This window comes from Heterocephalus glaber, unplaced genomic scaffold (genome assembly GCF_053883595.1).
Source record: "Heterocephalus glaber isolate CG9 unplaced genomic scaffold, H.glaber_assembly_v1.0 deba00001733, whole genome shotgun sequence".
In the NCBI taxonomy this organism is placed as follows: Eukaryota; Metazoa; Chordata; class Mammalia; order Rodentia; family Bathyergidae; genus Heterocephalus; species Heterocephalus glaber.
The window spans coordinates 860,058-873,216 of record NW_028258444.1 but is presented as its reverse complement, the minus strand read 5'-3'; the positions used below and the strand labels follow the sequence as shown (position 1 = coordinate 873,216).

Genomic DNA, 13,159 nt, shown 5'->3' with positions numbered 1-13,159 from the left:
GTTAAATTCTCAGTACAAAAAAAAAGAAAGAAAAGAAAAATTTCCAAAGTCATACAAGCTTCTCAGAGTTTGAGACAATATTAAAATTCAGTCTGTTGTCTCTGGAGCCTGCATTTGTAACAGCCTAGATATAATCCTCCCTTCTTTATCATTCACTGAATTTTTATTATAGGGCCTCCTTTATTTGTTATTTGGGCAGTTTCCTCATATACAATACAAAGAAGGGATTTGCTAGGATTTTGTGTTTCTTTAATTCTAAGATATCATCAATTTTTACCTTACATTTACTTGCTCATTCATGAATGAGACAGGGTCTCACTATGTAGTTCAGGCTGGTCTTGAACTCAGTATGTAGAGCCCCTCTGGCCTTGAACTCATGGTGATCAAAACTCACCTTCCCAAGTGCTGGGATTACAGGTATAAACCACCATGACCAATTATTAATTTCATTTTTAATTGTGGCAATAAACACATGTAAAATTTATATTTAAGAGCACAGTTCAGTGGTACTAAGTACATTTACATTGTTTTGGAAATATCACCATCATTCATCTGAAGAAATCTTTCTATCTTGTAAAAGTCAAACTCTTTACCCTCATCTTCTCAGTTGCTCCTTCCCTTGGCCTTAGCAATCAGCAGACTACATTCTGTCTCTATGAATTTAACTATTCTAGGTATCTTACTAATGAGAAAGAGAAGGAAGAGAGAAACGAAAGAAGACTTAATGAATTCCAACTAAAATGTATACATATTCTCATTTTAAAATCATAAACAATCTGGGTGTGGTGGTGCACGCCTGTAATCCCAGCACACAGGAGGCTGGGTCAGGAGGATCACTGCAAGTTTGAGGCCAGCGTGCACTAGAAAGTGAGTTCAAGGCCAGCCTGAACTACATAGTGAGGCTTCAGACTACATTAAATTGCAAGCATAAGACCTTCTTTTTGGGGGGGGGCGGGTACTAGGGATCGAACTCAGGTCCTTGCTCTTGAACAGCAGGCAGCGAAACCCCTGAGCTAAATCCCCGGCCCAGCATAAGACCTTCTACCTATTGGATTCTCAATGCTAGTTCAGGCTGTCTTTTGATTCTAACATTAAAGTCTACAGTGGTAAGAACACAGTGACTATTTCACACTTGTGCCTTTATTTTTCCAAACACCTGTTTCTGCTATTCTTCATGCTTTGGTTTTTGGCATTTGCCATCTTTCTTCTTTTATTCTTTCATTTTATGCATGCTTGAGAAAACATATTTAATCGGAAGGTTTGGGATTAAGACCAGGGAATAGGTAAATAGATAAGTATAAATAAATTTAACAAACTCCAAACACTTCTCTCTCTAGATCCACATCTACTCTATGTTGTTATTATTTTAAATATGATAACTGAATATTCACAGGATCTGTAAAGCATTTGTCATTTTGTGGAGTCAAAATGTCAAATATTAAGACAGAAAACAACTAAAACTAGAAATCAACAAGCTATTATCCATCCATGAAGTATATTTAAAACAAGTAACTTCAGTTCATCTGAATATATGTATTACTTTATCATTCACTACAAACATAATTACTGAGCACTTACTGTATGCTAAGCATTATTCTGGACACCAGGTATACAGTGATTTGTTTTTTATTTAAATGCAAAATTCTCTGATTTAGACTACTTTACATTCTGGTTGGGAAGACAGAAAATAAATGATATGAAAGTGACAAGTACACATACACATAAATTAACTTTTTTTTTGGTACCAGGAATCAAACTCAGGACCTCGCACTTGCAAGGCAGGTGCGGTGGCACTGAACTAAATTCTTGGCCCATACACATAAATTAAGCAGGGAGTGGATGTGTGCAATTTTAGATGAGGTGGCAAGAGCGTCACAGAGATGGCTTCTGAGTCAACAGCAGGAGGATGCGAGGGAGGGAGACAACTGGGGAAGGAGCTTTCTAGACAGAGGGTACAGCCATGCAGAGGCCCTGAGGCCAGGCTGAGGACAACTGAGGTCACCACCACAGTTTCTGAAAGACAAGTGACATAACCTAACTCACACTCAGACAACAGCATTATCGTGACTACTACCTTCCACCATGCTCAGAAATACTTCAGCAGAACAGATTAAGCAGGTGTTAATGGAAATGTCTTGAGCACAAGTCAGAAGTTCAACTACAGGTCACCTTAAGCTATAGCTACACTGTTGGCCTCTGGATACGGATTCAGAAAAGGTTTTTCTTTTTTTTTTTGTTAAATTCTTTTATTGGTACATTTTAGGTACACAACACAATTACATTTCTCATTGGGAATTGTACCTTTACATAATGCATCTTGGTTCTTATTTTTTCCCCATTCCTAGTCCTCCCTTCACCCCCTCCACCCTTCCCTATTTACAAAGACTTTATTTCCATTTCTCAGCATTTTTCCTTTCCCTTGCTTTCCCCTGCCCCTCCCACTACCCTTACCCCTTTGGACCTTTTAAATATGGTTTTGTTTTTGGTTTTTGGTTTTTGCTACCAAGGATCGAACTCGAGACCTTGCGCTTGCAAGGCAGGCGGTGGAACCACTGAGCTAAATCCCTGGCCCCAGAAAAGGTTTTTCTACCAGAAATAAATATCTTTCTCCCTATATTTCTGCATGCTATGAAAACATGGGGTAAAAAAGTAGTGAGAAAGAAGCAGAAATAGGCTAAAGAATATGTTAAGAAACACCAAATTTCAGATCATGAAGCAATTCCAAAGAAATCAACAAATGTGGACCCTTAAGTCTCTGGAGGAGACACAGAGTTAACGTAAAGTTTAACAATAAGATACCAAGTACCTTTAACTGTTAAGGTTGTGTAGCTGACTATACCACCATTAAAAGAAGAACTGTATTATCCCCACCTAGAAATGGAAGAATTTGGCCAAGGACTAGCTGAGGGTACCAGCTGGGGGTATCACACGAAAATGGAAGGTGTGCTACTGAGGTTCCCAGAGCAAACAGCTTTCATTTCTACTGCTGATCATGACTTCTCATGTAATTTTCCTTAGTTTTTATATTAACACAATGAACTTAAAAGCATACTCATGCATCTTACTGAAAACTGAGTATCTTTTAAAAATTTACAAAATACCACTATTTCTATCTTCTCCTTTGAATGAATCTGTTTGTGACTGTCTTTAAATTTCATGTGTTCAATATATAAAAGCCATGGTATTTATCACTGTGCTGAGAGAAAGGACAGTTTAGCCAAATCAATTTTTGAGACAGATATATTGTTCACTGCAAAAGAACATCACTTAACGCCCAAGTGCACAACCTAATTTGAACACTGAAACTGAAATGAGTGTCACACACCAGTAGATGGCACTTCATGTTAAATACTGCTGCAATTGCTTTTTAAAATGTCTGCTCAGTACACTTTCCATTTATAATTGCTATTGAGTCTTTTCTAGTGAACTTCTCATTATTATTAAGAAAGCATTTATTGTACACAAGGTTCTTTTACAGGATTATTTGTTTTAAGCCACAGTAGGCCATGTAGACAAAATCTAAAAGCCAATCCATTTCTGTAGGTAGACTGAGGTAACCTGTTGGCATTCATAAAATACACAGTAACAGTATTTTTAAAAAGTTACTTTCAGAGTCAAAAGGAATTAGAATCTCATAAGGAATAAAATAGAAGCAAACCAGTTATGCTGTAATTTATTTTTGGTTTGTTTTCTTAAGTAGCTATTATACTTATAAATATTGGAATAAACAAAAGATTGACAGCAAAGACTTACCATTTGACTCTGAAGCCATTCAATAAGTGTCTCTGCTGTTGAATCTGGGATCTGGCATCTCAAGCCTTCCTTCTCATCTGTTTCCATCATCTCTAATAATCCACGCAGGTCTTCCACAAGGTGCAGAGCTCGCAAGCTGCCCATGAAGGGAGAGGTGGGAGACTGACAATCAAAAATCCCATTGGAATATTCCAAGGCCTTAGAACCTAGATTTTAAAAAAATCAGAGAGCAGTAGGATTTATGTTAGATAAAATATTACAGTTGCAGGAGGTAAAGCAGTCTAGTCCTAGGAATAATGAAAACAAGAAATAGGGAAAAGATAATAACTGAATCAAGTAAATCTGTCCAAGTCATAGTTATTTCATGAAAAAACAAAACAATGGTCTAATACCTAACAAAGGGGCCAACTGTGCATTATAAAAAGAAAAAGATCCTGCTGGGATCTGGAGTGAGATGTGGTGGCCTCAGGAAATGATGAATAAGAAGGTGGCAAATCAGGTCAAGTGGATCCACACCTTCCAGAAAACACAAATTTGAGAGATCATCAAGTTTTCAAATTCCTTGAAAGGGAGCTATACATTGATTGTGCATATTTTTAAGGTAAGCAGGTCAGCTCTCAGTTAACTACCAGAATTTAAATTACCTCTGAAGTTCAATGAATTACATACATGCATTGAATATGTGTTTTCTCCATTATTTTGTTTGAATACAAGCATCAAATGCTCTTGCTAACATCAGCTTTAAAAAATTTACACAACTATTTTTGTTTTCTATTACTTACAAGAGAAAACATTCTGCTACTTAAATTCTCACAGCTGACCAAGAGACAGTCCTGGAAGCAATCATGTATACCTTTCATAGCTTTGATTTTCATTTTCTGGTCTGTCAAATGTGCATATGACTTTTATACCATATATAACATATACACAGATACCACATATATATGGGGGGAGAGAGAGAGTGTCAGTCACTATAATACTTAGGCTATCACTTCATAAGTCTAAAGATCCTACGATTGGATGACACCATCAGGTGAGTTTTCTCTCTGACCACCTGGGTTGAGTCCACTGCCAGGGACAGAAATTCTCTTTCTGCCAGAGGATCCACTGACCAGAGGATCTAATACTAGACTAAAGGATCTGGACTCAAGTCTGCCAAACTATCAACAGTCACTGTTGATGTATTTAGGCATAGTGCTCACATAACCTATGAATCAATGCACTTGGTAACTGAATATGGTTGTGATGAGAACCTAGCAAAATACAAATCGAGGAGAGTATGTCAGGAGGACGGAGGAACAGAAGAGTATCAAAATCCAGACAGGTTAGTGTCCTATTCCAGTGGCTTTAAGGATCACCTGATGATGGTATTATTAAAAATAAATATGTCTATGGTAGGCTTCCATTCCATTAAGTCTCCTTCATAAAACAAGGACCAAGGAAAAGAGCTGTATTTAGAAAAATTCCTCAAGTATTTACAGTCATTTTTCCTCCTTTCCCTCCTACTTCAGTTGGACAATAACTAACAATAATTTGAATAAACTCAGGTCCTACCTACCCATAACACTTCTCACTGATTTAGTTGCTAGGGCTAAATATCAATCTAGTAGAAAAGATAAAATATAAATACTTCAAGTACCATTTCAGAAATATCCTTTCTCTCAACTACAGTTGGTCTAAGCATTTAATGTTAAATGTCTGATAATAATCTAGAATTGGTTCTAGTTATGTTTTCTGAAAGTAAAAGTAAGTCTAATAGTAAAAGGAAGTCAAAGGAAGTCTAATCTCTTTTCTAGATAATAGTCCCTCAACTATTTCAAAGCATATATCCTGCTCAGAGCAAAAATAACATTTTCTACACAGACCTTAACTTGACCTTTACTAGATTTAGTTGTTAAACTCTTCACTGTCTCTAAACAAGTTTAGTTTGTAAATAACCCTTTGAAAATGAAATTCCAAGAAATGAATAATCTGGAAAGGAGGTAAAATGGAAGACAGGTCTCTAGGACATATAAGCATAACAAATTATAGTATGCCCCATCTCTTAGGAGGAAAAGAACCTTCAAAACAAGAAAACACCTTCAGTGTCATAGACCCACCGAAACAGAGCAGGGTCAAACTGATGACCAGGAAAAGCTAAGCAGTTAGGGCCAGAACAGGTAGAACCTACAAAGGGGTGGGGCCCAACTAAGCCTAAGCCTAACCCTGACCTTGACCCTGACCCTGACCCCTGGGCAGGTGACAACCACACTGAATAGCCTACAGTCAATCCTCTGCTCACTGTAACAGCTCCTAAATACACACAAGGATTTTTCTAGAGACAAAACACACAATGTGACAGCAAGTTCATCTCATCAGCCCCCATTACAGTGAAAGGACAAAAATGTGCTGGTACTGCTTCTGCTCTGCTCCAATAATAAGAGTGCTGCTGAAGGTTCCCTTTCAAAGAAGCACTATGATGAGGGCTGCTATTTTAGAAGAGATCATGGTGGTATAAAGACAGAGGAACTACAGCAGAAAGCAAGAGTCTTAAGGACATCAAGTGGGAGGGTGACTCGGTCAGTGAGGTAACAGTAGCACAGGCAGGATGGATTGCAGACAAGATTAAAAAAAAAAAGCAAAATCTGAGAGGAGGTAGAACTGGTAGAACTTAAATAACTAAATAGGAAACATCAAAGGAAAAGGGTCTAGAAATCATTTTAATATGTGGTTTAGGAAATTATGTACGGAGGGTTACGAAATGAACTAAAAAAGACCCTCAGAGAAACTTCTGAGGCAACATGATGAATTCAGTAATTCTTTTTTTTTTTGGCTGTTATTGTTTTTTGCAGTGCTATGGATGGAACCCAAGGCCTTGTGTATGCTAGGCAAGTGCTCTACCACCGAGCTACATCCTCAGACCTGAGCTCAGTACTTTAAATGATGACACTGATATGCCTACAGAACATTTCAGGAGGGATATCTGGTTGGCAGTTAAGTTGGGGACCAGAACCTTAGCAAGGAATTGGGAAAGTAAACACATCACTTATACTACCAAAACCATACGAGATGCTTTATCCTTGATCAGAAACCTAGGCACAATTAGAATTTTTGATGTTTTAAAATAAAATTTGAGAATTTTGGTAGAATTAGAGAAGAACAAAGATGAAATCATGGGAAACCCAAAGACATTGGAAAATGGCAAAAAAATGAGAACAAGAGAAAGAATGGAAAGGTAATAGGAGGATGGTAATAAAAAAGTCAAGGGAGCAGAATAAATGTGATGACTCCATCCTTTAGATTACCTGCTATAATACCATCCATCTGTTCCAATGCCGCAGCCAACATGTCACTTGCATCATTCATCATTTTGTTTGTCAGAGGCAAATTTCAACCTAGATCTGAAAAGAAAAATAATGATTTTATCATTATCTGCTTTAAATGATGCATGATTTCTAGTGGGTTTGCTATACGAACCTCAAATTATAACTCCACTTAGTAGTCCAATACATAGAAAGAGAACTTCAGTAGTAGTTGAGCCAAATTAACAGAATCATTAAATAGGCCATGGTAAATGACTTATTGTGCTGTAACATCACACTCTATACCAGTGTTAGTTAATAAAAGAAGTAATTTAGTTCTTGCACTCAAGTGCCACAGAGGGTTGGGGTACAGCTCAGTGGTTGAGAGTTTGCCTAGCATGCACAGAGTTAGGTTCAATCACCAGCACTGCAATACATACATAAATAAAATCCAATAGAATAGTTCCTATGCTATACTTTTTTTTTGATACCAGTTATCAAACTCAAGGCAGGTGGCGGAACCACTGAGCTAAATCCCTGGCCCCCTATGCTATACTCTTTAGGGCTGTAGGACTCTATGATGGATATCAGGGAGGGTCATGGTAACTTGTTCAGAGTCATGAGAAATGCTGCAGGACAAGACTTCTTTCTTCCAATAAGCCCTATCCAAACTCTGCTCTCTTAATTTTGCTTTGCTTTTATTACATTTCTATAAAGAGTGTATACTATAAGATTTCTCAGGCCAGGGATTTAGCTCAGTGGTTCCAGTGCCTGCCTCGAAAGTGCAAGATCCTGAGTTCAATCCCCAGCACCTAAATAAATAAGTAAGTAAATAAATAAATGATTTCTCTAGAAAATGGGTTCACTAATATGTATACCATTGTCCTTTGGCATCTGTAGGGCATTGGCTACAAGACCCTGTTGGATACCAAAATCCACAGATGCTCAAGTAGTCTTATACAAAATGGTATAGTATTTGGCACAGAATCTACGCACATCCTCCTGTATATTCTAAATAATCTCTATATTACTTATAATATTTACTGCAATGAAAATGCTATGTAAATAGTTATTAAGTTATATTATTTAGGAACTAATGATAAGGAACTAATGACATGTTCAAAAGAGATGCAATATATATATATATTTTTTTTTGGTTTTTTGAGACAGAGTTTCTGTAGTTCAGGCTGGCCTTGAACTCAGGGATCCTCCTGTCTCAGCCTTCAAAATGCTAGGATTATGGGTGTGCACCACCATGCCTGGCTGAGATGCAGCTTTTTTCAAACATTTTTGGTCTGTAGTTGGTTGTATCTGTGGATATAAATGGCCAATTATACTACAACACACACACACACACACACACACACACACAGTACCTACTTGAGTTCCTATAGTGGTCCTTACATATTTATATAAATTATCCATAATTTTTAACCATGACAACCTGATAAAATGAATAAACTCATGCCTCCATTTTATAAATAAGAGCTGAGGATGTTTGATATCTGCATGGACATTTCAAGTAAATTCAGCAAAGACCAGTTTTTAACCTAGGTCTGTCTGATTTCCATTATAATGGTGATTTTCTACTTGTCTGATCCCATCTTAAATTCTGATTTTTTTTTTTTTTTGGGGTGCCGGGGATCGAACTTGGGTCCCTGGGCTTGCGCAGCAGGCGGCAAAACCACTGAGCTAAATCCCTGGCCCCAAGTCTGATCCCATCTTAAGGACAGATTTATTCTGAAGTCATGTCACAATCTACTCACAGTTTTGTTAGAAAATACATTAAAATTATACTTGCAAAAAATTTGGTTATCTGCAGGGAAAAAAATCAAGATGTTATCTGCCAACATTAATCCATTTTAGGTACCAGAGTGTTTATGTAGGTTTTCTCAACTAGCCTGAATATAGCCCCTGCTACTCTGCAGTTACTGAGGTACATTAATTATTCGGGAAGTAAAAGACATACAGAAACCCTTGCTCTTTGTTTCCAAGCAGTCAGACCTCACTAACCACTCTATTTTCACAGACATAGTTATAGTTCACAAATATAGTTATATATTAGCTTTTTGGATAAGTTTTCTACTATGGATTTATTCTAATAAAATACCATACAATTATTATGAAATATTTATTTTGATAGTATTAACTTACAATAAAAGCAAGCAGGTGTTTATATGATGTGAAAATTATTTCAAAATACTGGAGGTCTATACTTGATAGGTCTCCCACCACCTCAGCAGCTATTATGTATAGTTGCTGCCCTCTTCCTATGGTGCCTTGCCCCTTCTCCTGTGTGACGTCATGCCAAGATGGTTGCTCCCACCAAAGAACAAACCCTTCTTCCCAGCATGCCCCTGTTCCCACCTAGAGAGTAACCTAATACTCGCTCACCTCCTACCACCTAGTGACATCACCTGCTCCTCCATTCCCTAGTCACTACCTCAGTCAACCCCGCCTCAGCCCCTACAAACCCCACCCCAGTCTCTATAAAAGACTCTCCCTGCCCCAGCCATATTGCTTTTGTCTCTCCTTTGTTCAGAGATGGCCCGGCAGATCTATTCCCCTAATAAAGGCTTGTTGTGGCCTGGTCTGGTCTTGGTCTTCGGCCCTTTTACCTGACAATACTTTGATTAATTTAGACTAGTTTCATCTAAGGATTCTGCAGAACTTTACTCCAGAAGGTGAAAAATATCACTACCATTTTATGTGGAAATAATACAGTACAAAACACACAAGGTATGCATTTACAGTTAGCCAGAAACCAAGGGGTCAACAAGCCAGGTTATGAACCTAGGTACTTGTAAAAAATTGACACACACCTTCAGAGAGTTCACAGTCCAAAGAAGACATGAATTTAATAACCATATTGCAAACTGGAAAATGAAAAACATGAGAATTGAAAGCATAAACAATTAAGCAGAAGATGTGTGCAATCCTTGAATTTCATATATTTCAGTGGCTTGTTTTCCCTTTCACTTTAAAAGTAGACACACACACACACGCACACAATTACATATGTATGTATGAAACAAATACCCCAGGTTCAGTTATAAACATAGGAATATCAATAAAATAGAAATGTCCACTAGAAAAACATACCACCTCACTAAGTTAGAAAACCAAATGCTCATCTTTTGTTAGCAGCTACATTTTGTGTAGTATATAAACATCGTTTCAAGCATGAAGGTAGTTAAACCATTTGCCTGTGTTCTGGTCAGTGAGCTATTCAAGCACTATGTCATAGAGGTGTGAGATAACCTAGACCATGCTTGTCAGCGTGTTGAAGAATCAGTTTCTTCAATTTCCAATTCACTAGACAATAATATTGTAATATACTAAAATGACAGTATTTTAATTGCTATAAAAGTTTATAAATGCTTACTCACTGTGACAGTTAAGCAGGGTTGTCAACTTGATTGACTTTAGAGCCACCCAAGGGATTAGTAAAGGACCAACCATAAAGCACACTTCTAGGTGTGCCTTGGGTAGATGGTGGAGATGTGACTTTGGGTACCCTAACTGGTACCCAGCCCCTTCCTCTCTGGCATTGTTCCCCTGCTCTGCTTCCTGGCTTCCATGAAATAAGCAGCTTTCCTCCACCATGATGCTTCTGTCTTGGAGCCATCTGACCATGGACTGAATTCTCTGAACCCATGAGCTAAATTAAACCTCTCCTCTCTTAACGTGTGTGGCAGACGTTTTATCTAGCAACTGGAAAGCTGAATTACACACTCTCAAGCTCTATATTTATCATGTAGCAACCTACATGTAACTATAAGGGAAGACAGTAAGACATAAGTAATAAAAATGTGTAACATGGCAAAGGTGGTAGATGCTAAGGTAGAAAAGAAGGAGCATGATAAAGGGATCCAGAGCCTGGCTAGGTTTGCAAATTAAATAGGTGGTCAGTGAGCAGTAACAGTCAAAGACCAAATATCTTTCTAATGAATTAAAAATAATTGAATATAAGTGGTCTAGAGTTCAGTGGTATACCAATTATAGAACTCCCACACGTCAACAAAAAAATGAGGAGTGATGACATAAATAAGACATTTAAAAGAAAAGTAATTACTTTCAAACAATAAATATGAAGAGATGCTTAATATCATTAATAATCAGAGAATTTAAAACACTGTGATACTTATTTATACTTAAGTCAATGAGAAAAAATACCACCAAAGGTGGTAGAGGATGTGGATTCATACAAACTCTTATAGAACAGCAATAGGATTAAAAAGTAGTTTAATCACTTTGAATAAGAATATATTATCATCTAAAATTAAATATCATATTCATTTTCAACACAGTAATATTTTCTCCAAAGTATATAACCCATAGCTAAATGCAAATGTTCAAAGAGGGAATCTTTAAAGAACAAAAATATGGAAGACAATCCCAAGTGTCCATCAACATAAGAGGGGATAAATAAGCTCTGGGACAGTCACACAGTAGCATGACACCCAGTTATGGAGCTCCAGTAATAATAATACATGTGGAATATGGGCAAATCAATGTAATATAATAGTAAGTTAAAAAAGTAAGTTCCCAGCAAATTCATTTAAGATTTTTTTAAGAAGTTAAAAGTAACTAAATATTCATATTTAATCAGCTGTACATATGTATACCTATGTATATATCAGCTAATTATATACCTATGTATAGATCCCCTGATATATTGTATAAGTATCTATCCATCTATCTATATTAGAAATACCAATCCAATCCAACCATACAAGAAGAAAAAAAGGGAATGCCAATAAGCCTACTAATAAGCTTTAGACTGGAGTAATGAATTAAAAAGTAATTAAAAGTATTTTCTGAAGAAGTTGGAGAGTGACTAGATGCAGGCAGAAAATGGGTGGGGATTCAGCTTGAGAAGAGGGAGTCATCATAACTGGTAAGATTCACAGCTCTACCCTGTAAGCATCCCAAATCCTGTGATGCAGACACCTGCTAGGACTCATAGGGAGAACTTCAATCTCACTGGCTTAAGTAACAGAAGGAGGTAAAACTACATTATACACAAAGATGTTCAATTCTAAGACTATAATAAGAATAAATCACGTAATCCACTAAGACTATAAAATAGATATAAGTAAAAAGTCAATCTAATTGATGAAAACGAATATAAATAGCCTTCATTTTTATTAAATCCAGAAGAAAGTGGTAATGAATAATGGATGAAAAAGAGAAAAAACTCAAAATGCCAAGATGGTAGACTTAAACTAAACCATGTAAATAATCACATGGGATATAAATGGAATAAAACTAGTAAGAACCAGAGATTATTAGACTAGTTTTTAAAAAACGACTATATCCTGTTAATAGAATTGTGCTTAAAATATAAAAATTATAAAAGTAAAAGGATGAAAAAGGAATGCCAAATGTGATATGCACATGGTATGCACAGGAAAGCAGAAATGAGTCAGTAAGAAAAACAAATTCTTGGTTTTTGGTGCTAGGGATTGAATCCAAGTCTTTGTGCATGCTAAGCATATACTTTATCATTGAGCTACACACTCAGTTCTAAAAACTTCAAATCAAGAAGCAGAAAACAATGATGTTTTTAAAAAATTCTGTATTGTTTTGTTTGAGACAAGGTTTGCCATGCTACCTAGACAGTGAACTTTGATCTCATTGATCCTGCTGCCTCCCAGGCTCCTGAGTAGCTTCAACCACAGGCATGAACCACTGTGCCCAGCAGGGATATTTATAGGGATAAGAGATAATTTGCACCTGGTGGTGTACTCCTGTGATCCTAGCACTCAGGAGGCTGAGGCAAAAGGATGGTGAGTTCAAGGCTAGCCAGGCTACATAGCGACTCAAAAATAAGTACACAGACGAATAAATTATTTTAAAAGGCTGGGGATATAGCTCAGTGTAACGACCCTGGGTTCAATTCCTAGTACTGCCCCCAAAAAACAAACAAACTATAAAAATGAAAATCAAATGTTTACTTGCCAATAAGTCATAATGAACACAAATGTTTTGTGACTAAAAAGAGACCTTTAAAATATAGAAAGCAAAAACTGGCAGAAAGAATCATGGGAAAGTCAGACAAATTTAGTTCATTTATATTTAATTATAATCACTGGTGTGGTTAGATTTTTAAGTCTTCTATC

At 36.8% G+C, this 13,159-nt stretch overlaps 1 protein-coding gene across 26 annotated transcripts in view; it reads right to left on the bottom strand.

Moving 5' to 3' along the window:
- The window catches only part of Ppfibp1 (PPFIB scaffold protein 1), a 194,274-nt gene that overhangs the window by 59,484 nt on the left and 121,631 nt on the right, over positions 1-13,159 (bottom strand). For all 26 annotated transcript variants that reach the window (XM_087200257.1, XM_087200242.1, XM_087200239.1 and 23 more), the window contains 2 exons: positions 7,038-7,133; positions 3,754-3,959 (listed from right to left, as the gene is read on the bottom strand). In XM_087200257.1, coding sequence (XP_087056383.1) covers positions 3,754-3,959; positions 7,038-7,101 — 270 coding nt within the window. In that variant the 5' untranslated portion in view covers positions 7,102-7,133. The remainder of the gene's footprint in view (positions 1-3,753; positions 3,960-7,037; positions 7,134-13,159) is intronic.